The 26,311-nt window shown below is 36.3% G+C and overlaps 1 protein-coding gene across 2 annotated transcripts in view; it reads left to right on the top strand.

Annotated features, from left to right (window-relative positions):
- Nucleotides 1-26,311, top strand: part of LOC148080119 (E3 ubiquitin-protein ligase Midline-1-like) — a 52,901-nt gene that overhangs the window by 6,294 nt on the left and 20,296 nt on the right. Inside the window, exons 1-2 of one of the 2 annotated variants that reach the window (XM_087791682.1) lie at nucleotides 7,369-7,573; nucleotides 17,918-18,714. In XM_087791682.1, the coding sequence (XP_087647808.1) occupies nucleotides 17,986-18,714 (729 nt within the window). In that variant the 5' untranslated portion in view covers nucleotides 7,369-7,573; nucleotides 17,918-17,985. Of the gene's footprint in view, nucleotides 1-7,368; nucleotides 7,574-17,917; nucleotides 18,715-26,311 lie in introns of those variants that run through there. The other variant, XM_087791683.1, reaches the window with a different exon arrangement.

Raw genomic sequence — 26,311 nt, 5'->3', positions numbered from 1 at the left:
ATCAATAATTCATCTCTGTCATAGTGTTGTCACTGCGCCCTCACACTGCACCACTTCATCACCGCCATATAAAATGCATGTCATTTGACTTTGCTCCACATGACTTATCCCCCACATTCCCCACGGATGTGTTACTTTTACATTCCCAGTTTCTATATGCATGTGAGCGCACTGCTTCTCCCAGATGGCGGTTAAGCTCATAAATCAATACGTGTCATCATTTTGACTAAAAGATTAGAAATCGCTTCACGTTAAGCATCCGCGCTCATGCTGGGGTGTGGCCCAGCAGGGGCGGTAGCCATGGAAGCAGGTGAGTGATTAATTCATGCTTTCACACAGCACTAAGACAATCTTTTTCACAGTGGGGGGATTCATTAAGCAACACTGTTTGACATTAAAATAACAACCCGCTTCCGGAAGTTTTCCTCCAATGTCCTTCGTGACTCATATTGCTGAGCATGCTGGAAATCAGTTCAGGAAGATTTTGTCTTCCAGATTTAGTCATTTAAACATTAAGATTAAAGCATTAACAATGGGTACTCAGTGATAAATCTCAACACGATGAAGGATACAATTTGTTAGAATTAGAGGTTAGGTTAGGTTTTTTTTGCATCATGAGTTACGAGGATGCGAGTGCAAAATAAAAGCTACGGTAACTATATCAACCTGTCCCTAGGAAATTCCCCAAACATGCACACCTGTGACCATGAGAGACCCTCTCTAGAAGGGTATCTACAAATCACACATTTTTTCCAACTCCGCCGGAATGTAAAGTGGCTCCTCAAACCAGCTACTTTGGAACTGAAGAAGCCTCTTGGATGAGAGGTGAAATGTCCGGTTGCCCCTCTTTCCAATCCTTGGATATATCAACCTTTTAACCTACTTAGGATCTCTGAGTGCAATTCTGGAATCATTATTTAATCCTTGAAATGTTCTACTGCTCATTACCCACACCGGGGTCCTACACCAACTAAATACAATTTAGATTTATTCAATCAACTTCTGTATGTTTGTACTGTGGGAGGAAACCTGAGTGGTGGTAGTAAACCCATGCGATAAATGATATATGGTTCTTACTGATAATGTTCTTTCTCTACTCACACATAATTAAACACTGATGGGAGTAGGCTGCGACGCATGAGCAATCAGGTTTAAGTGTCTTGCTCAGGGACTCAGAGACACAATGTAATCCGGAGATGGGATTAAACCGACATCTTTCCAAGCCACAAAACAACCACTCTACCGTCAGACCAATGTAGCAAACAAACTCCACACAGAAAGTCGTCAGGTTGAAAACCTAATTGAGAAATCTCAGTAGAAGGCCTGAATGCAAAACAATGACAACGTTATGCAGGTATTAAATCACTTGCTTTCACTGCCGTCTCTGGATCCACTCCTAGTCGGCTCAAAGTGACGCTGTAGGATAAGCAACATGTTTTGATTGTTGTTATCAATTATTCACAAACACAATATCTCCTTTACAACAATCCTTGAAGCCATGTGTGCACCGTTACACATACAACTGTTTGCACCTAAATTTAAAACGTGATTAAAACAACAATTTCTACTAGTATGTCTATATTGTACTTGTAAAAGCAAAGTGATGATTAGTAAATCTGCCCCATGGTCACCAAATTTGGGAGCTTTTCATTTGATTTCCATGGAACAGACTATGATGATGAGTTAAACATTCTTTCTTTCTTGGCAAACTCTCCATTCCTGGCTAACAGTCCTCTGTCCGTCCCTGAATTGATTATGTGGTTAAAGACAAGATACTAAAAGATAAAACATCTCAAAACAATTTAGGTGGGATATTTGAAATCGGTATGATTTCATTATATTCTTATTATTTTTTTTTGTTTCATTGACACAGTTAAGACAAATATAGATATACAGATATAGTGACTGATGTCTTTATTATGACATTCTTAGCATGACATTTCCTCAGTAAATCATATTACTATCACTTCAAACCTCGTAGATTTAACTAAATACTATCAAATATAGTGCTTTAATTAAAAAATAACATGAAAGAGTTTGACCTTACGTTCATATATATTGCTATACGCTCTTAGAAAACCCTCGCAGTTATTGTGTGACATTTTCAGATTCCACAGAAAGGGAAATGTCAGACACCTTGTCTCTCCTTACAAAAAGAGATGACCCCTGTCCTTTTAAGAGTGATTTCACAGGCACGGAATGTAAATTTGGCTTCAGTCTGTGGGCAGAAGTAGTACATTTCCTCGTCACAGAACAGCCTCCAAGCTTGTCCGTTAATTGATTTTTTTTTTTCTTCATGAGGAATGTTGGCTCAACTCTCTTTCAAGTGACCCTTGTAAAGAAATGTGGTAATCAGACTCAAGGCCTTGAAAAGAGATGCCCTGAAAGCAGAGCATCGCAGAGAAAGAGTAGGAGCAGGTCATATTACAGAGCTAGTTGAGGGAGACAGATAAAGGAAATCTGTATCTTCTAATTAGATCTCCCAAAGGAATAGCATTAGCTTTGTAAAATGTTCATGAATAAGAAATTATAATATATGATCTATGTATTTGGAGTGTGTATTGTAAATAGTCTGGCAATACGATATATTACCCCAACAGAGGTGACAATATATTTGAATATATTGCAATATATACATGACTCTTGATGAAGTTGTAACAAACTGTTGGTCTGATGAAGCTTCATGAAGCAGTGTCATGATTTTCAGAGTCCACTAGATGGCAGTCTGTACACTATTTTCCTTTGTTTTGAACAACCGGATCTTGCGTGATTTCCTTGTTACTTTAGCTGTGGAGGACATAATGACTGCTGCCATCTAGCAGCTTGAATTTGAATTGCAACACAACCATTTCCAAACACCATGAATATATGCATGTTAATTCTACAAGTAAATCTTAAAAAACAATATATAGAACATTGATTAAAAAATATATATAATCTCAAATCAAAACAAAATTAAAACAAAAATGGGATATATCAATGTATCAATATATTTTCATACCCATACTATATATACAGTATATGCAATAGTAGGTAAGTAAGTAAGTAATTTGTGAAGAGCCTTCTGTTTGTTTATGTGTAAACTTCTAATTTTAATGTCTTATAGACTCCTGAACCTGAACAAAAAAATGAATCGAGAAATAGCTTGTAGACTACAAGGTTTTAGAGGTAAATCAGGCCAAGGGAGACGGCAAAAAGAAAATCTAAACTTGGTCTAATTTGGATGAAATTCATATCATTATTTAAAATGTTTAGATAAGGATTATTTCCGCTTTAATTTCAGCTACTTTTTACCAGTGCAAGGCCCATTATCCCCGTAACTTATTCTCTTCTCTTTACCACTAAGGTTTTCTTTCTTAGTAGTTGTTGTGTTATACCATTCTCCTCATGAATACGTAATTTCTTTCTGCAAACTTATGTACCTGATTTACCATGAACACCATGAACACCTTGAATTACAGCTAATATATTATGAAATAAAAATCACTGTATTATGCATGGACACTGAATTATAATTTACAAATACAAGTCAAGAAGAAAACGTAGCCATTAAATATAAATCATTCCTCTCAGCTGAGTTGATTTGCCCCTCAAACAAAAAGGGTGTGATAGATTTATTCTCCAATTTTGTGATTTGGGAAAAGATGGGAGTGTCTCCCGGATCCGGGTGTAACTCAACTTAAGCCCTCATCAACAGCAGATGTGGACATCTGTATGCATTTGGGTCATTCTGCTTGTATTGCATCGGAGTGGAATGTGATAAAAACAACATCAGTCATGATGACGTGAAGGGAAACAGCGTTGGTCTCCAGCGTTAGAAACCTCTTTGCTAAAACACAAAAGCACACACACACACACACACACTTCAAAAATCATTGCCTGAATCTAACATCTACACGCAGCAGCAGCTCAGGGTCATTCCTTGTCACTCTGGAGAAATTCAGTGCAATAACATGTGGGCTAATGTGCTCCCGCAGATGAATACAAACCCAACAGCACTCATTGCTAAGGAGGAAAACAAACACAAAAGGTGCTTCATTAGATGATGTGGGTGTCAGCTGATATTACCATTAGCTGTCAGCAAGTCCAATGTGTCCTCAAACTGTCACAAGAGGAGTCATGTCCTCTATGCCCAGCCTCCTTCCAAAACAACAACAGCTGGCACAGACTGGCACCTAATCCCAATAAAAAACGCCACTGGCCGGACCCACTAATAAAGTCTAATGTTAGTTCGTTAATGACTTTCCCTTTAGGGGCTGATGACAACCCTTTCATTTAAAGTTCAGTGTTACATAAACTGATGGAGTTAAAAATAATAATCATTTTAACCTAAATGTCTTTCGGTCGTAGCTGCACACTTGTGCTACAAATCCAGCAAATCCTTGGCTCCCCACCGCGAGGGCGCCCTAAGCACAGGCCTTGGTCATAACCCTGTCATAGTTGATCCCCATAACAGTTCTGCCCGGGGAGCAGAGACTTATCCACTGCATTCCCCTCGTTCTTCTTTCTCCGCAATTTGATCTTTTGAAAATTATAGTTACAGTTAATTCTATGGCACATACTTTTTTAAATGTTGGAGAAACAAACCGTTTTCTTGATAAATGTTAATTTTAAAAATGTAGAAGTGATGGGTTGATGAAGCTCCATGAAGCTTTATTTTTCTTTATTTTCATCGGCCACTAGTTGGCACTCTCTGCTGTAAACAGCTAATCTATATAAACCTCATATCATTTTTAAACTGACTAAAATTTGAATAGCTTCAATATTATCAAAGATTTTTCATCAACTCAATCAAATCAACATTGTTGTTGGGATTAAGAAAAGTCCTCTAATGCCCTTCAAAATGTATTAACCTGGAGAACGATTTGTCCTAGTTTGTGTGAAGCCATATGGACCGGATTACTATAGGGGCAACTATGAACAGGTGCAATGAGGATTGGAAGTGTTCGAAAAACCTCCATGTAGGATCTGTAAGGATTTGCCCCATCTTTAGTATATATTAGTGATGAGTTGATGAAGCTTTGTGATGCACTAGATGGCGCTCTCTAATCTTTATCCATCTGATTTAGACTATTCTATTGGAACCTCAATACACCCATCAACAGTATTTAGTATAAACTGGGATGGGAGGTTTTATTTTCTTTTTATATTTTTGGTGAAGAAAGTATTTGGAAAAGTTATTGCTTTTCCAAATGCTGACCAAGTTTGGGAAATTCCTCATATTTCTGCCCAAAATAACATTCTTTCGCAAGAGCCTCACCTCAACTGATCCCAGACTGACTCAAGAAAAAGCCAAATGGAAAACCACACACGCCTTTTATTTTCAGAGCAGACAGCAACACTCTGGTTGTTCTGTGAGACCTCTGAGTCCTCTGATATGTCCCTCTGTGGGATGTTCACAGGTTGTTTCAGTTATTTTCTGCTCATATCAAATGTTCATTATACACAAAAATGTATTTATTGCAATTGTTTTTCATGTTTATACAGAAAATATCTTTAAAATTGAAGTAAATAACTTAATTAAATATAAAATCGAACTATGTGTTTCCAAAAAAATAAAAAATACAGTTGTATGATTGAATAAAGATAAGAAATACTATTTTGTTTTGATTTAATGGCACATGTGATGAATTTTAAACAATCTTATTGACCTTTTGTAGATGATTCAAGGTGGAAATGACTGTAAAAAAGACAGTCCTCAACTTAGCTCTTTTTAAAAGACGTGTCTTGCCAAAGCCTTTTTCTGAAATGTATTAATGCATTAAAGCATCTTTTGGTTCAAAGCTGAGGGAGAAGATAAGGTTGTCTACAGATGCATGAGTCATACATTTGATGTATTATGGTTTAGAAGAGGATTTGAAGAACAGTTGGAAAAGCCAAATGAGTTTTTGATTGATCAGGTTAGTTCTTTCAGTTGAATCTGAAAATAAATCTTGCACATTCGTACAGATGGATGTCAAACTAATATCGTGTTTTGACTGAAGTTCTCTTCCTGGTTTCCTCTGCACAAATCCTGTGATTAAAAGTGAATCAAACAGCAGAGAGAAGAAAGCGGTGGCTGGCACAAAAAGGGAAGTAATGGAAGGGCTGCGTTTCTTTTTGTGGGTGGTTTAATGACCGACTTGAATCTTAGAGATTAATTTAAGCAGCTTTCATTCTCAGATACTTAAAAATAAAACGGGTTCTTGTAGTTGAGAAAACAGATGTAGTTACAGTGTATTTAAATGAAAGTGCTCCACCAGAGCAAGAATATAACCCAAATTAATGAAGTCGTCTAAAATAAATGTACAGTTATTTAACGCCTGTAAAAGATTGAGGAAGCTGCTTTTGATTTCCAAAGTACGGAGTATAAGGGGAGCATATGGCAGAGAGATAAATCACCATCCAATAAAAGTTTATTTCAGAATTGTGATATAAAAATAAATCTTGGCTACCTTTTAAATTAAAAGAAAATATAGTTCATAACGTTGATATTTAAAGTGTGTCTCCATTAGCTCTGTAGCCAATAAAATACCAGTTAAAACTATTTTCATTTTCACTCTAAAGCTGACTTGGGCAAAGGGCACCATATAGAAATGAGTCTGACAATTTTGTTACTAATTCAACTCTACATATAACTTACATATAATCGAAGACCATTTTTAAGAAATAAAGTGCTTTTATGTCACATTTTTAAATGGAATTTACATAAAATGGAACACAACATAAGACGACTTATATTATGGAATTATAACACTTTTATTTTTTTGCATTTAATGAGTTTTAGTTTCAATTTTGAAAATATAAGAAATACGCAATTAAGAATATTTTAATGAAATCGATTTAACGAGACTTACAATTAGATTAAACTAAAGCTTTATTAAAATAATGATATTTAATTTATTTATTTCTAAAAATTGTTTTTGGATTGATGGCCCCTATAACAGCCATAGTATATAATGTGGCCCCTTGAGGAAGTTCAAAGGAATGTCTCTTCTAGTTTTCAAAAAATACTTAGCATCAAACTGTCTACATTATACTAAATATTTTTGGGGGACTTGCTACATGATTGTTACTTCTTTATTATATCTGTACTAAAGTAAAAAAAGACCACCACAAAAGTTTCACCAAAATGAGTGAGCGAGTGAGTTGACTCAGCTGGTGCTCACCGGCTCCAACTACTGCCTCCCTTTGATTGGTCCACAGATACACAGGCAGCCCACTGGCAGATTTGAGTACAAGAGAAGCAGCGTAGGCGGGTTAGCAGATGGGAGGAGGGAAGAAAGAGAAGAGGGCGGAGCTTGAGTTTCTCTCTCTCTCTCTCTCCCTCTCTCTCTCTCTCTCTCTCTCTCTCTGTCTGTTTGCTGGGTCAGAATGGAAAGGCTTACACAGGCAGGGGAGGAAACATGTCCTGAGAGGTGATGACACACAAACGTATCCTCACTGGATCCTAACTTCTCCGATCGCCACTGCTCTCTGTCCCAAAGAAGAAGGAGAAGCCCTGAAAGAAAAGCAGATTTCTGTCTCTGTCATCCCCTATTCTTCTTCTTTCTTACTTTTGTTGGCGGATGATGGGATTTTAATCATGTGGAAGGTAAGGAGATAAAGTTGATACTTGGTGCCTAACTGGCTTATTTGATCAATGTTCAAGAGTTGTTGGATCAGTACTTTTTTATGGGGAATTCCACCGGCAACCTTTTGAGTTTGGAGTTTGTTCTCAGTGGTAATGAGGAGGGGAAGCGTCGGTTGCCAGCATTACTGGAATGATAATGACAGAGCAGGAGGTTTTTTGGGAGCCAACAAATGACTGTTGCAGACCTGACTGTGTCCTAGTTTACCATCATAAATAATAATTAAAGCCACTAATAAAAGTTCAAAGTTGGTCCCTCACGTATTCTAGTAAAAAAAAAGAAGAAAAAAGTCCAAAAACAAGGAAATTTAAAATAGAGCCACTGTCTGTGACCTTGTTAACAACAACACAAAAATCAGTTGCTGCTGAAATGGCATTAAGATAGTAGACACAGCCTGAAGGGATGCTCTGTGTGTGTGTGTGCACAGAGGGTGTGTAACTACACTGCAAGTTTATGATTCCTAATTCGACAACTTGATGGGACCTTGTAGACTTTAATGTAAAGTGTTTTACTATTAAAGTGTAAGTGCAGGAAAAGATCAAGCCACCTTCAAATCCCATCTGTGCCCGTGTGTGGTCACGGCCCATTCAGAGGTCGAGTTATTTCATCCCAGAGTGCGGAGGCAGGCGTGTATCTGTGCGTGTTTCTCATGTGTGCTGAAGCATGTGTGTGACAGCTGCCTGCCAAAAGGCTCAGAGGGCCAGCTAAAGCTCCTCACCTGCTGGTGGGGATCGAGGAAGTGGGCGTTTGAAGTGAAAAAAACTTTGGAAAGTCTCTTCAAAAAAAATGCTGCGTGCTGCACATGTGTGGGACATTAACCTCGAAATATTTATTTACATGTATGCTTCTCTGTAGTCTCTTCTGATGGACTTTGTGGTTTGTGTTTCTTGTTAAATCTGTAGATTAAAAACTCTTTTTCAGGATCAAAAATTTAATTTACAGAAGTTTCCCTAAGGTTCATTAATTAATAATGAGTTTGGTGTTGAATACACTTGTTTAAAGCATGAACGAATGCATGCGATTAATGTTTTTAAAGCATTAATAGGTAAAATTTGACATAATTACTATACAGTCATATCGGCTGTAATATTTGTTTTAATTTTGAACCGTCATGACTAGTGCGGTAGAACTATTATTGTTGACTACACAACTTTGCAATCTATTTTGATACACTTGTATGGTTTCCAATTTTAGTGACATCTTGTGTTTGTTCCTTCCTCTAGTGGTGAAATGAAAAGAACTGAAAGCCAAAATATTTCGAAACATCAGCCTTAAAAGCTGCTGAAGTCGACTGTATCCTCTCATGCTCAGTCATCAACCATATCTCGCGGGATTTCATCGTTCCTTTAGCTGCGAAGGATGTAATGACTGCCATCCTTGCAGCTAAAAGTTCAATTGCAGCACCAAAATGAACAAATACTGCAAATATTTGCAGTTGATTGGTTGATTGGTTTTTCAAACATTTATTGAAAAGAAATATGATAAAAAATAAAACATGATTTTAACCCCACCCCCCCCAAAAAAAAAATGTTATCACAGAAACAATATTTTAAATCTCCCGTATGTGTGCGTTAAAAATGGTACTTAATAATTTTATTCAGCATAGAAAGTAAATATATAAATAAATATTGCAATATTTTATTCACGATTTTTCATATTTCATTCAATATTCAATATTTTATACTGTATTGATATCCAACAGCATTTCTTTGTTTCAATGTTTTATTTTTATAATCGATTAAATGAACTTTCTTAGCATATTTCTATTCATATTTCATTTTTATCAGAGCTTTTTTTATGGTACATTTCAATAAAGTGTGTTAAAATAAAATAAATAAATGTTTTTATTTACCACAAATATTTACAGCTTTTCTTTTCTTTTTGTGTTGTAATTAAACTTCCAAACACTAGATGGAAGCAGTCATTATTTCCGTCGCTGCTCAAGAAGCAATAAAACGATGCGAGATCCCAGCCATGACTGAGGATGAGAGGATACAGTCAATCCCAGCGGCGTCAACAGTCATGCGTTCTGTAAATTCAGGAACACCAAAGTCAAGTACTCCGTACTACAAATATATTTAATTTGGAGTGGATTGATTTGACTTGCTAGAACTTCGATGGGAAGTTGCATCCTCGGGGTGCAAACAGCTTCTAATTCGTCGCCACGATAATTACAAGCCAAATTAATTCCCAGCAAAAGTACAACTTCAGCAGCTGGCTCCAATGATTCCTTCAAGAGGCGTCTTTAAATATTTAGCATGTGTTGTCCTCGCCAAGTCGCTGCAGAAACATGGCTCAAGGTGTTGATATCCAGCGCAGCAATGATTTGGCAAGAATGCGTCACTGAAGTTCAACACAAACCAAAGGCATGAGCAGGTTTGAATTTCTCTGATGTTTACTCAGCTGGATGTTGAAAACCCTCACAAATTCCATTTATTTTTTATTTATATTTTTGGTTTGTTTGGAAAGCAATTTGCAGTTTAGCTCCAAGCATCGGTAGTGGGTGACTCTGGCTGCTTTGAAGATCAAATTGAGCCCGTTTTGGAAAAAAAAGATAAGAGTCCGGTTAGTAATGAGCTCATTTCTTGTTTCGCCCCACAAGTCGAGAGCACCTCCTGTAGCACAGCAAGAACAACTTGTCTGTTTTCCTTCCGAAATCATCAAATCTTCCTTGACAGAGAAGATCAGAAGGAAAGCTATTGTTGGATATTGTTCCCACGAAGTCGACCGATATAGCTTCAGCTCTATTGTTGTCATTGCTTTTCCTGCTTCCTCTGACGTTGACTGCAAGGAATAATATTGGTTTTCAACAAAAATGTAAATTTAGAATTTTTATGAATTCAGCCGAAGTTAATAACCAGAGTATGAGTCACAAGTCAGTCGCATCAGACACCAGGGGTGAAACTGCTAATTGATACACAGACAGATACTAAAAAGAAGACTCACCACTATTCAAACAGTCTCCTCTTTAATCACTAACTGCCAATGATGAGAGTCCATGTCGCCATGGAAACATCGGTAATGATGAACACAATGGTTAACTTGGTAACTTGGCAGCTTGTTCAGTCATGTGGAGTGGATACATTTTGTTTTTTTTCTCTTCAGTTGTCAGGAGTATCAAAGTTCCCTCTGATATAATTACAAGTTTTTTTTCCCTGCACACTGTTTAAAATTGTACTTAAACGGACTCCGGACTTATCCGTTTTAATGTTAATTAAAAACATTAAAAACAAATATTAAAGAGAACTTGATTAGCTCTACATGAATTCCAAAACATCAACAATCACAGACCAGTACTAAATAGTAATTTAAAAACAGTATGTTTTTAAACGATTTATTTTATAAGCAATGTGAAGTAGATTCATGATCTACTCTGTCAATGTTTGTAGTCACACGAGCTTCTACTGTGGTGGGAGTGCGTCTGCCAGGCACGTCATTAATTATAGATGTCATGGTTTTGTTGCAAGTTATAATTACAATAAAATCATAGTAATTACATTGCAGGCCTCCATTTTAATTTGATATGTGTCCTTCATTGAGAAAGATCACGTAGAGACATAGCACAGATCATCAATCTGTTTTCCGCATTAAAAAAAAAAAAAAATCATAATAAATACAATCAATCAAATCAAACGTTTTTACATTTCTGTTAAGAATCTTAACCGTCTTTAACCTATAATGAATCTTTGTTTCGAGCACTGAACTTGGATAATGTATACTTAAAGGTTGCTTTCTCCACCAAAAGGAAAAACAAATCAGCATTTTTAAGCCATTATTTTATTTTATATATTATTTTATTATCTTATGCATTTCTCTCAAACCGCAAGTTAGTCTAATCGATATGTTTTGTAATTCGATCTGCCCTATGGGATTTGCTCTTCTCACATCAGGCATGCAGATGTTGAGGAGTCACATCACTTTGGAACATTTGTCTTCACAGCTTGGTAGTCTCCTGCGCTTGAGATAACATTCTTGCCTTGATTTGGTGTAAACACACTTCAGAGCTGGTGATCTTGTGTCAGGATCTCCAGCTTCAACATCACATTTGATTAGGAACACATTCTGAACCTGGTGTTATGACATCAGCTGCATACATGGTGGAACGTCAATGTTAGTGTCCTCTCTGTCAACTCTAAACTTATGCTTAACCCAGACTAGAACTGATTCTGGGATATTTACAGCCTTAGATACATTTACAAACAAATATTAACATATTTTTTCCTATGGAAAAACATGTCCAACCCATGTAAGCCTGGTCTCACAAACCTAGTCTTTGTATTCATATTTCAGTGCTAGATGTCATACACCAAACATGTTGTGTCAATGAAACAAGACATACATTGATGCATGACCTTTTTAAGTTCACAAACTTATGTTTTAATTATTAGCCACTACCACTTAAAGATGACTGTTCATAACTTATTATTTGTAAAAGGCTGCCAAAGTATAATAAATATGATATCATATAATCATCGTAAAAGTATTGTTTTTTTTCATTTAATAATTTAATCAAAATCTTTGAGTACCATTCGGGAATTCAGGGTATTCAATATGTGAAATATACTTTTTGTTTTTTACATTTTATGTACCAATCTTTTCAATTTTGAATATTTTCACAATGCTCGTCACTTCTAAGAGTTGCCAGGAAGACGGAGGATTCTTTGACGTGACCACCAAACTTATTTATAGCAGTGGCTCAGATACAGTGTTGGTTACAACTAGAGCCTAAATTTTGTTTTGTGAAAAAATGTTTTGCAGTTACACTCTTCTGAAACAAGGGGGCGCCATAAACACTATTTTTAATCCTAAATACTGTGGCTTTAACAATAAGTGATAGAATAGCTGCATTTTCTCACCTTTTTCCTCTTGCTCTAATAAAAAATGCTGGTGAGTTCAAAGGGATTTGTTAGTTGTTGCTTGATGTGATAAAATGGGTGAAGTTTAATCTCAACAGCAAAGGCAAATGATTTAACTTTAATCATCTCCATACTGTGCATGCCTTGGGTAAATTCCCTATATATATCATCAGAGTTGAACACAAACTGCTGGATTACCTCATGCAATCTCCCAAGAGGCTTTCATGGTAGAAACATTGAATTATCCAATCTGTGATAATTCGGCATGGAGCGCCTCCGACAGCATTTAATGACTTTTAATTTGTGGGGAAGAGGAGCGCTGAAGCACATATTTTCACAAACACTGATGCATGGAAGAGACATCTTGAGCTTGGAGGTTGGGGGTGGGGGTGTATAAGTCAATTTGGAGTCTATTAGGGAGTAAATAGTGCACACATGGGCTCTTCAGAAAATAAGCCTGGAGCGCTCAAGGCAGGTACAAGTGTTTCTCTAAATGAATCTGATGGCCGGTAGTGGCCACACCAGAGAGTCAGGCCAGGCCAGACATAAATCCTCAGACATTTATTGAAGCATGTGTTGTAACATTCCAGATCCTGACTTGGCACCTACAACCTCTCCCTGAAATACTTTTGGAAAAAAAAAAAAAATTGGTCCGAGGCAGCCGTTTAAAACTCTTGGCTGAGTTAGAAACTGGCACCGAGGCGCACCAGAGCCCCCCGAAACGAAATTCCAACGAAGTTTGTTCAAACTACAACAAGGGATGTAAGAGTATATTATTCATCCCTGCCGACCGAATATATTCTATGACGTGTGTCATAATCTTCTGCTCCCAAAGAGCATGTATAATTTCAAAAATACATCCCCATGCCTGATCTGGGTCACAAAAGCAAAGACACCACACACACACTTGTGCGCACACACACCATCACAAATGTCACCCTTTATCATAATCACAAATAGCCTCTGCTAGCCAGACAGTAATCAGCCAATCACTTTAGCCGTGACTGACCACTTCCTCACATAAAAGAGTGCGATTGGTCACAGCTAGTGTGGTGGGAAGCGGATTAGGGATCAACGTGGCATGGTGTCTAGTGACAGACAAAGGCAGCGGGCATATGTGTGTGTGTGTGTGTGTGTGTGTGTTGGCTATGTTCTGTTATTGACAAGCGGGCAGAAGAGATGTCTGGAAAGATAAGGCAACATTCGAGCTTTGAAATTGACATCTGAGGTCTCACTGAAGTGATGTTCCAGTCGCTCAGAGCAAGTTCTTCCCTACATTTTTCATCATCCGCCCCAATTAACACGTCTGACTCAACACAACAAGGAGTGGCTTTAAAGTGTCGCCAGAAAAATAAAGAATCCATATTTAAAGCTACTTTTTCGACCCTTTTTTTGCTTAATAACTGATCGGAAAAAACGGCTTTATTACGAAAATAGACAATTTGGAGTTCCTTTTTGTATAAATTATATAATCTGTAATTAAATAAATGCTTCCTTTTGTCACATTCAGGTTGCCTACGTTTTAAAATACCTAGTTTCTACTTAGTAGCAGTATTTTTCTCAAGGAAAGTAATCTTTACAGCTTTATATAAACGTATACAGGAGTTGTAACATATGCCCTTTACAAATAATGATTAAATGTTGTCTTTTTAGAAGGTGGTTAAGATTACATATTGTTAAATAATAGAACAAGCCAGGCCTCTGAAGCTTTTTCGAGCTGAAGTGGTTTTCATGAGAAAACATGCTTTTCTCATCATTCCAGAGCTCTGTGAAAAAAACGCAGAGTAAGGGCTGATTGTTGAGTTGAGAAGGTTTGAAAAAAAACAACCCCAGAATAAAACAACATGTATAGTTTCTCTCTTTGGATTGAGCAAGTTTAAAACGTAAATGCAGAATCAACACAAATAATAATTTGGAAAAAAATTCTGAAATCAGTGTCATGGAAACGTAAGCCTGCGACTGGAACTTGTTCTCCATGTGTCGCTGTGGTCGAGGGTTAATCTCTTAACAGTGGGGTATCTGCTGCCTGAAAAGGAGATTAGGGTTTTGTTTTTTTTCTCTTGAAATCCCATAAGCAGTTGAGCGATTCTTAAAAGTCTGCAAAATTGACAAGCAATTTGAACAGTTTGCATAGAAATATTAAGTTCTTTATTTTTTATTTGTCACTAAAATCTTCTCCCTAAATATTGCATGTTCAACAGAATAAACGACATTATATATATACTGTATATTTTTAAGGCCAAGTTTTATCTATAAATATTCGCCCCAGTATATTTATATTTGTCAGAAAAATATTTTGATTTAGCACTGTGTGTCTCACTATTATGTATGAAAAAATTAATTAAAAAATATGTTTATCTTGCAGCTTTTCTCATCTTAATCTATGAAGACAAGCTTTAAGGTCTTTAAAATGTTATGTTTTAGCTGCCGTAGCTTTTCTTTGCACTTCCTCACGACGGCCAACAAACACAGTGCTTCGAATAGACCTTGGAAACATCATCAGACTTCCCTCCTCACGCTCGGCTAAAGCATTTCGATGACTGTGAGTGGATAATTGGAACACTACTGCGACAGACAGAGCACACAAACATAAGAGGAGTGTATACTGATTATTCGAGCCAGGTCAACAGGGATGACCTACTTCCCAGTTTGGCTACGTAGTCTGCCACAGCCACTCATGTCAAGTCACCGAACGGACCCCGCCCCCTCACAGAGTGTGTGTGTGTGATTTGTTGGCGACTCCGGTCACATCTGCTGGTACGGCAACAGATTAAAATAGGCTATTTAAAACTAATATCTGATTTTAAAAAACAAGCGTTTTGACATATCCGGCGACGACCGCTGCATCACCCTGTATAATCGCGATGCTAAGTGCATGTATTATGTAGTGGTGCAGCAGCAACCGGCTCTCTTACCTCCACATCAGACTCATCAGCTTTTTAAAGAAACTGGAAAGAGAAAGAGGGCCTATTAAAATTTTAACGGCTTAAACTATGAGCGGAAAGAAAAAAAAGGCACGACCTCCTTGGGCCAAAAGTTGATGAAAGATTCAAGGCAGGAGCCTCGACTAATGGTGGGAGTGTGTCTGGATCTAAACAGGAAGCAGATATTCGACGTTGACGGCTTAATTTTTTTCTTATGTTCAATCCATCTGTTGTTTTTTGTTAGTTAGCGTTTGTGCAGAACCAATCAGGCGGAACATTAAAACATAACAACATATTTGAATAATTTATGATCCAAGAAAGAACTCGATCTTCAATTAGCATTTAGCATCTTTGATTTATCCACTAAAAATATTGATGCACAATATATCACAATATTTCTTGTTCACAAAATTGGATTGATATCCAACAGCACTGTATTATACATAAATATATATATATTTTTTCTTCATTTCATTTTATATTTTATTTTTATGGTTTATTTTTCAATAAAATATGTATTTTTTTCAATTTTAAATTAACGTGCAAATGTTCATGCTGTTTGTTCATTTTTGCGTTGAAATAAAACTTAAAGCCACAAAGTCCTCTTCAGCTAGAGGAACAACGCAATCCAGGGAGATCCTAAAGATGGCTTGGGACGAGAGGATACAGTAGAATAGAATAGAATAGAATAGAATAGAAAATCTTTATTAATCCCCAGAGGGGAAACACACTTTTACAACAGCACAGTTGAAAAAAAATAAAGTGCAACGAAAAAAAATAAAGTGCAGACTCCAGCAACTTTTGTAGCTGATGTTTGTTCAAATTTTGGGGTGCCAATGAAAGCAGTTAGGACTTTGTCAAGAGTCGTGTTTTTAAATCAAGCAACACTGGAGACAAGCAATTTGGTAAAACTACAAATATATTCTTATTCCTACATTATTTCAATACATCTACGTTACTTATCTTATTGCCAGATTCTTTTTCAATACATGCCTCTATCAGCAACTTTATATAACCACAAGTGACGTTTCAAGATTATGGATTACCAGGTGTGTCTTTATTAGGAAATAAAAACATATTAATAAAAAACGTAATTTAAAAGTTGATGCATTTACTTGGACAGTAACTCTTTATTTTCCAGTTTATTTTACCTTGTGTATTCCCACTTTGGTATTCCATACAAGATGAGTTCTCTTTTAATGTATATTCTGACTTAATTTTATTTATAGTATCATTTGAGAATGAATTTTAGAATGCATATTCATACTCATGTTAGAAAATGAGGAATTTTGTTTTCAGTTCGTAAATAAAAAATAAATGACACAAAGTCGTCTTTACGTGGCAACATTTTGTGATTATTCTTATTTTTTCTATTTGCCACGTTTCAGGGGAGCTTGCACATTGAGCCAAGCTAAAGTAATTCTATCTTTACTTTAAAATAAAAAGAAAAAAGATTAGTGTTGTGTTCCATGCAGCATGGATGAATAAAACAACAGAACATGAAGTCTTACAGATTTGGGAGGCTAAATCAGGCCAAATCCCAAAGAAAATGAGTCACATTTAATGATATTGCGCAGGGAGTGAGTCAAACAGGGCTCCGATGCAGAAGCTGCGGGGGGAACGTTATTCAGTTTGTAAGTCAGCGTCGTGTTGCCCCCTAGTGAACACTCGCAGTACTGACTCCATGAGATTGATTTGCTGCTCTGACACGCACGGAAGTAAGGAAATGCCTTGTTTGTTTACATTGACGACTTCCTCTCTGGGTTTCTATTTATACTCCTCTTCCTCACTCAGTGACGCGTTTCCTCGGTCGTGCAGAATGTATATAAATATACAGCAACAAGTGGAACTTCCATTCCCCTTAAAAGTAGTACACTTGATGATACCTTTATCAAGTATAGTTAAGTATAAATATAGTAAGTGTACTCGGGTCTATGTACTTGCTGTGTGTAGTTTGATACTTCTTTAAAATGATTTCTAACATTTGAATATTACAGAATTATACTATGTTACTCATCAATATTACACTACTATTATACTAGTTATAAACTAGTCTATAGTTCACAGAGGTACAGTCAAAGTACAATATTCTATATGTTACCGATGTACAAGGGTTATAATTCTGGTACCTTTGAAAAACGCAGTACATTTTACAAGCTCATGTGGGTTATGAACCAGCAACCTCAAGTTTCCAAGGCAAACGCTTTCACCCTAAAACATGTTCGTCCCAATAGATGCATCAAGCAAAAAAGTAAAGTGAGAAAATTGTGTTGTGTACTTGTAAAAAGTAGTATACTGTACTTGAAAAACGTTTTTTTTATAAAGTATATGTGAGTATACATCAGTGTACTGTTTATAAGAATACGGTGTCTAAATTAAGAAACTACAATTTTAGTATATAATAAGTATTCTCATTGGATAAACTTAATTTTGCCAAGGGACACTATGAGGGGAATCCTTGTCAAACCAAACTTGTGAAAGTGTTTAATGTTTTCCTTTGTTTCTCCCGTTGGTGCCTGCAACACAGACGGCTGAGTGGCTCTCCTGGATTTCGCTGACTCTGTGCCCGGTCCCACCTGGCCTTATCTGAGCAGGATGGACACTCTGGAGTCAGAACTGACCTGCCCAATCTGCCTGGAGCTCTTCGAAGACCCACTGCTGCTCCCCTGCGCCCACAGCTTGTGCTTCGGTTGTGCTCACCGCATCCTCGTGTCCCACTGTGCCAACAACGAGTCCGTCCACAGCATCGGTGCCTTTCAGTGTCCCACGTGTCGCTATGTCATCTCCTTGAGTCCGGAGCGAGGACTTGAGGGACTTAAGAGAAACGTGACCCTGCAGAACATCATCGACCGAGTCCAGAGGGCCTCCTCGTCGGCCGGGCTGCCGCTTCCGCTGGCGTTGCCGGCGCCGCCCCACAGCGGGCCCAACTCCCCCGGAGAGGAAGGGAACAACCGTTTGGCCCTCGTCCCCGTCAGCGCCGCCATGTCCAACCCCGGCACGCCACCCGAGCCGGTCCAGTGTCAGTTCTGTGAACAGGACCCGCCGCAGGACGCCGTCAAGACGTGCGTGACGTGCGAGGTGTCGTACTGCGAGGAGTGTCTACGGGCGACCCACCCCAACAAGAAGCCGTTTACGGGTCACCGGCTCATCGAGCCCATGCCGGACTCTCACCTGAGAGGGCTGCAGTGTCTGGAGCACGACGAGGAGAAGGTCAACATGTACTGTGTCACCGACGACCAGTTGATCTGCTCCCTCTGCAAATTGGTGGGAAGACATAAGGACCACCTGGTGGCAGCACTGAGCGACCGCTACGAAAAACTGCGGGTAAGCATGTTGATGATCTGGTTTGACCATGATTTGATGCTTTTAATCTGATTTTAAAAGAACAAAATAACCATGTTACAGTTGCACAAAAAATGTAATGTGACTCTAAATGATCCAGATTTTTTTCCGACCCAGGTTTGGGTCATATGTTTTACTTTTATCACTCTTATCCTGATACACACTTTTTAAAATGGCCAAATCCAGACGACCAGTGCTCTAATTAAAATAAAATATCATTACATTTACTATATTAACTATCCGCTTTAGAATAAATTGTTTACAAGTTAAAGAATAATGAGAGTTTAAAATTATTTCTGATACTTTATCACTGTAACGGTTAAACAAATCAAGTTCAAAATATAAATAAGTATATATACTTTTCTGAAAAATCATCCTTAAACTGGGTAGGATTTCAAGGTGGATTCCAGAAAAAATATGAAATTAGTCAGATAACTAATTTGTTGATATTTACTTACACTATTATTTAAGTAATTCAGGTAACTAAAGGAAAAAAATGAATTAAAAATGATTTTATCCACATTAAATAAAGCACTAGAGTTAAAGAATAAATTGTGGAATTCAATATGTATGTACTTAATTACTTGCTTGAGTATTTTATCAAAAATGTACTTGGTAGTTTTGTGTTTGCCAGAAAATAATGTTTTTTTTAATTTATTTTTACATTGCTAGTATCCCACGTTGTATTATGTTGTTCTATTTAGAAACCTGGTCATTTTGATCTAAGAAACTTTCTATCCCGATCAGGTTGATCCAGTCCAATTTGACTTTGAAAAACCGGATGACTTGATCCTGGATTAAAAAAATGCGATTTAAAAAAATAAATATAATCTGGATATTTAAACCCGGATTAGATTTTTTTTTTTAACAATTGTGTTTATAAGATTAAAAATGAATAGTGCTTTTAGAAACTCTTTCCCCATAAAGCACAGGGCATTAGTAGAAGTAGTAACTTCAGAGAAAAAATCCACAACGTACAGCCAGATTATTTGAAAAATCAATTCATATATTTTTGCTCCTCATCTGGTTGTACTTTAAACTTCATTTGTTAATTACGTGTGACCTTTGAGGAGAATCTAAAACAGACTCCACCATTTTAATTCCATTATCCTCCGAGGCAAAGGAGAACTCTCTCATCTTGCAGTAATATCAGATAAGATCCTATCATCTCCCGGCGACGTGATTTTGCTGAGCAATAATTACAGAATTTGCATAATTGCAGCACCACGCCAATCTGACACGGATTTACACGGAGATACGCACACTGGGAATATACCAAGTGTCATTAAGTGACGGTGCACAACGTTTACAGAGCGGTAGCAGGTTAATTGGCACCAGTTGCCTGCTGGGCGTAGGTGTGTGTGCGTAATTGAGCGGAGCTATTAGAGTTTGGTAATGGCCGGTTAGATGGTGTGTGTGTGTGTGTGTGTGTGTGTGTGTGTGTGCGTGGGAGAGATGCCAGGTTACCTTATGTGGCTGCACTTGGTCTGCCAGCGAGGGATGTGGACAGCATTACCCTGCAGATGATCATCAATTATGCTGATGGCTGTGGAATGGTTCGTTGGACGTTGAAATAACTCGGTATTTTTTTTGAAGAAATTTTGCTTAATTTTGCTCTAAATAAAATGACTTTAATCTCGTAATAAAGTATTTTCCAACGACTTTAATCTCGTAATATAGTATTTTCCAACGACTTTAATCTCGCAATACATTATTTTGTACAATTTTAACCTCATAAAAAAGTATTTTCTCTGACTGTAATCTCGTAATAAAGTATTTTCCTATGCCTTTAATCTCATGATAAAGTATTTTCTAACACCTATAAACTCGCGATAAAGTATTTTGTATGACTCTAACCTTGTAATAAAGAATTTTCTACAACTTTAACCTAATAATAAATTATTTTCCTGTAACTTTAATTTCACAATAAAGAATTTCGTACAATTTTAACCTCGTAATAAAGTATTTTCTACGACTTCAACCTCATAAACTCAACCTCATTTCATATCAATAAAGTTTTATCTTAACTTATAATGAAGTATTTTCCTATGACTCTAATCTCACAATAAAGTATCTTGTACGACTTTAATCTTGTGATAAAGTGTTTTCCTACAACTTTAATCTCACAATAAAGTATTTTGTACGACTTTTATCTCGTGATAAAGTATTTTCTATGACTTTAATCTCGTAGTAAAGTATTTTTCAAATACTTTAATCTCGCAATAAAGTATTTTATACAACTTTAACCTAGTAATAAAGTATTTTCCTATGACTTTAATCTCACAGTAAAGTAATTTGTATGACTTTAATCTTGTGATGAAGTATTTTCCCAAGACTTTAATCTCGCAATAAAGTATTTTATACGACTTTAACCTCATAATAAATAACTTTCTTTCTTTTTTTAAACATCTTTTTATTGATTTTCAGATATTAAGACATACATTTTGAAACACACACACAAAATAAGTAAAATAAAAGGTATAATACAAAAACAAAGGAAGGTCCCACCCTCCACCCCCGTAGAAAACCACCCCGCGGTCTCATAAATCCAGACCCCAACTTTCTACAACTTTAACCTAGTAATAAAGTATTTTTCTATGACTTTAATCTCACAGTAAAGTAATTTGTATGACTTTAATCTTGTGATAAAGTATTTTCCCAAGACTTTAATCTTACAAAAAAGTATTTTGCGCGACTTTAATCTCGTGATAAAGTATTTTCGGACGACTTTAATCTCCTAAAAAAGTATTTTCCTAAAACTTTAATCTCGTAATAAATAGTTTTGTACAATTTTAATCTCGTAATAAAGTATTTTCTAAGACATCAATCTCGTAATAAAGTATTTTCCTACGACTTTAAACTTATAATAGAGTATTCCTACGACTTTAATCTCGTAGTACTCTTTTTTCCCAAATTTTTTCGTGTTTTAAACACAACAGATTTTTTGCATGATTCATATTCCTCAAACTTTGACAAGATCTTCAATTTTTGAATATTAAAATGGATCCCCCAAGTTCTACCAAAAATGTTTTGCTGCAACCAAGATTTTTTTTTAACTTAATCCACTTCTTTTTAAATGTTTTCTTCATAATAGCCTTTTTACTTACGTTTTAATCTTATTTATGTCTTTCAATGACTGTGATCATTATTATTTTTTCTTTAATTGGCACTTGTAGTCCTGATGACAAAGTCGTAAAAGAATTAGCTGTTCTGCACATCAGGGAACATTCTTATTTTACAAGACTGTGCAAAATGAATACATGATGTTTTAATCAATACTGAGAGGCGGCACATAAGAAGTGAATTCTGAGTCACATTGCATTTGACCCCATTTAATAGAATGGCCAATCAGTTGAGAGCAGACATTTGTCATCATTATTGAACAAGGATGACTGCATGCCGTCTGCCCAGAGTCAAGGACGGATCACGCCTGGATGGATGACAACTAGACTCTGACAGGAACAGAGGTCGACTGGGTCGTACTAGCTCATCCAATAACTGACTAGTAACGTGACTTTGACGTACAGTACATTTGACGCACACATCTTTAGTGACATTGTTTTCAAAATCATGAAAACCTTTTATGGTTAAAAAATGCTAAACTCTTGCATAATATTCAAGTTCTAGAGATTAATGTACTGTTGATGAATGTAGTGTAAATGTTCGGTAACCCAAACAAAAGCATAATAAAAACATTAATATACAATAAAAAACGTATAATAAAAAAAATAATATTGTAGTGCAACAAACCTATTTTATGAAATTAGTTGTTTCTAAGTTTCTTATATATTTCCAGTGCGTCCTCTCTTCACCCTTGACCCTTGAACATCTGCAATTTGGACTGCATCCTGCAACGCTCTCCACCCAATATTTTTAAACGTGTTGGTTGACTTTTGTCACTTTTATGAGACACACAACTGGAGTTTTACAAAATAAAAGCATAGACTTCCTTAAGCTGAGAGACAACTTGTAACTTTGAGACTTGGTCAGTCAAGCTAGAGATTAAATTAAGAGGGAAACAAGCATTAAACAGAAGCTTGTAATGTTCCTTTCAAATGATTCAAGGCGGACCTTTTCATGCACAAATGTCTGCACATATAACATGCGGTAGGAGCATGTGCCGCAGTAGTCTACTCTGATCTATCTTTTATCCCACCAGCACTTCCACTGCAGTGGAAAATTGTTCAAGTGTAATTTAATTCCAGTTTGAAGTATGACCCTTTACAAATTATGAAATATTATAGGTTTCTGAATGGCATCAAAAGCAAGAGGCCTGTATATTTGATGCTGCCCTTTTTTTAAATATTATGTATTTGATGACTCATTTTAATCAACTACATCTTTTTTGTTTATTATAACTGGCAATTCTAAAGTTTCCTGTTTCCTCAGATGGAGTTTACTTTCATCAAAACCTTTGGACCATTTGAAATTAGAATTTAAAACTAATTACCTATTCTTCATTCGAGAGCTTAAAAAAAAGGGAAGGTAAACTATATGCACAATTATTCCAACATTTGACGCCATTTTTTTTTAAAGGCAATTATTAAAGTTAAGTTTAAACAATATGTAATGCATTTCCGTCCCTTAAATGTATCAGTAGGAGCATATCTTCTATGATGTATAGAGAGTCACTATATAGCAGAAATTGGGTATTAGGAATTTGGTTATAGAGCAGAGGGTGCCATCTAGTGGTCTCTGGAAATATGATTCTGCTTCATGAAGCTTCATCAGCCTGTCACTAGTTTTAGAAAACAACGACCATCATTGAAGGATCTGTAAAAAGACATCAGACTTGAAACTCACTGTTGCATGATTTATTTTTAACACTGAAATGGTTTCTCAAATATCAAAAGTGAAAGTGAGGTTGAACAACAGTTTTTTACTTTTCTAATCGCCATTTTTAAAATGAAAATCCAATGAAAAAAGATTTAAAAAACAAAAAAAAACAATCTGGCTGAAAGCCTGTGGTTAAGGGAAATAACAGCAAAGCTCATAACTTCTAGCAAAGTCATGTTTTTGATATGATAGAGCAATAAAGGGAAGTTGCCACAGCTTGTAGTGCTGCAACAAATGAACATGAATCCCTCCCTCAAGACCTCCAATTCAAAAGAGGAAAGACTGTGTCCCCCAAACCTTTATTTTATTTGTTTTCGTCTTCCTTTTCCTAATTGTTCAGGCAATTTTTGGGCTCCAAGGTTATTTAGTTTTAAATGAGTGGTTGTTAGATAACTTTTTTTCCACTCCAAAGCAAAAACAGTGTAAGAAAAATATTTAACAAACATGTTTTTTTCCCTGGTTAATTATAAAAATGTTTATTCTAAAAATATCAAGCTTAAAATTATGGATTGGAATATGGTTGGTATTGTACTGCAAATTAAACTATTAAAGTGTTTTTGGTCCAATATTTTTGATCTATACACATGACCTGAATTCATTACTCGCACTTGCAAAACTGAATATAGAACAAAGAGTCAAAATGAAGGCTGACAAGTGTTTTCTTACTTACAGGCTCAAAGCACCACGTTAACTGTGTTATGTAAACTTAATCGTAGATGTGGTTAATGTTCTTGTCAGGATTTATTCGCTCAGAGGAAGCGTACACACAGGAAACTAGAACCCCTTGGTGACAGGAATAAATAAATTAAAGTTAAGCGAAGTCACTTGTAACCTGCATTATTTAACCCTCTGCTTTCAGGCCTATTCTAGGCTCCAGAATGTCTCCAAAATTATTTATAAAAAAAAGGTCTCAAAAGACAAAGATACTTTTAGTTTTAAACTCACATTGAAGCCTAAACTCACATTTTATTTTGGTTTATTTCTCTGATATTCATCATCAATATCATTGTTCCTGCTTTTTTTTTCTGAACCATGTCAACAGTAGCTGCCACGACTGTTAATATTTTGATTCCAACACACATACATGACAAACGTACCCTCAAAGTAGTTAACATAATTTTTCACATACAACACAACTTTTGTAAAACTTTAGATGAACTGAATGTTGGACATTTTTTTTTGCTCTGGCATAATGAACCTGCTACAGTTAGACTGTGGGACATAAACGACAAATATTGCCGACTATTTAATAGTCGACTAGTCACAGACTATTCAAATGGTTGGTAGATTTATATGATTTAAAAAAAATAGAATGAGTTTGCTTTATTGTGCACGTTAGAAATGATTAAATGGAAAGATTGTAAGGAAATTACAACTTTACTGTAACCAATCACCTAGATTTAACACACATTTCAAATAGTCACTTGATTAACTGATAATCTTACATATTTAATTCATATTAAATAATCATTGTCTTGCATTGCATTCACTTAAACCAAACTCAGGTTCACAACTCAAAGGCCAAGGTCAGAAAGCCTCACACACACAGAAAGATTAAACAATCCCAGACTCCCAGGAAGTCTGGACACCTGTTTGAGAATTCACACTGAAGGACACAAGTCGCTGGGAAGAGACAGATTCTAGAAAACAACAACCTTCAGTAAGTTTCCACTACGATCACGTGCGATGGCCATCTTAGAATCAAGTGTTTACATTTACTGACCAATCCTACATTCACATTTGACTAGAGGCGTTAACCTGAATATTCTACTATAAAGATCCACCATTTTGTCTGATCTTTGCGTTCTGGCATTCGAAGACGTCTGCGATAGATCTCTCTGCTTGCTAGCGCCCGTGTTCACGTAAGTTTGTCTCTGACTTTTGCATAAATCACTAAACGAGCATTTTTATTAAACTCATCAATGTGTCTGTCCTTCATTCCACCACCACGTACGAGGCTGGGGAGGGGTCGGTTCATCGGAACACAAAAACCCCTAACAGATATTTAAGTAAACCTTTGTTCAACTTTGCTGATGTTAGCCTGCATCAAACAAAATGTAAACCTCTGTCCTTTTTAAGTAAATTTGAAATATATATATAAAAAAAATATATAAAAATATTATAAAAAGTTAATTCAATGGAATTGTTTTGGTTATGACGTTTTAGTCTGCTAGTCCTGTTTCTTTCTACAACAGTCCATCATCTTTTTAAATGTTCGTGCATCACAGACGTGATTGCAAGTTATCATTTTATTCGACATGTCCTAGTCAAAATGCTAACTTAACATTTAGCATTTATAGGATTTGAGCATTTGTGCAGAGATTTTCATGAAGTGTGATGCCTCCATCACACCTATTGTGACCATTATTGAAAACTGAATTTGTCGAAAATGTCAATGAGTATTCTACATCCAGCGCTTTACACTGTGGGTCAATACATAGATCCATAATTATAGGACTGCATTGGTTTACTCAAGTTTTCACTCATTCTACCTAACATGAGTAAAGATCGTAAGGTCTTAGCTGTTTGACTTTTTTTCTGATAGTCAATAGTTTAATTAATGACTCACAAAATGAAATTCATTATAATATGCTGCTCAAATTTGCCTGGTAACATTTCTAAGATTGTCTGTGAGTGTAGAGCAGTTGGTCAGATACATTGTCAATAAAGTTTTACCTTACCCTTACCTTTTCATACGAAGTACTGAGAGATCTTTTAAGCTAAACTAACCCTTTCAAGAGCA

The sequence above is a fragment of the Callionymus lyra genome, chromosome 5 (assembly GCF_982586985.1).
Source record: "Callionymus lyra chromosome 5, fCalLyr1.hap1.1, whole genome shotgun sequence".
Classification (NCBI taxonomy): Eukaryota; Metazoa; Chordata; class Actinopteri; order Syngnathiformes; family Callionymidae; genus Callionymus; species Callionymus lyra.
This window is presented reverse-complemented; position numbering and strand designations above follow the sequence as displayed.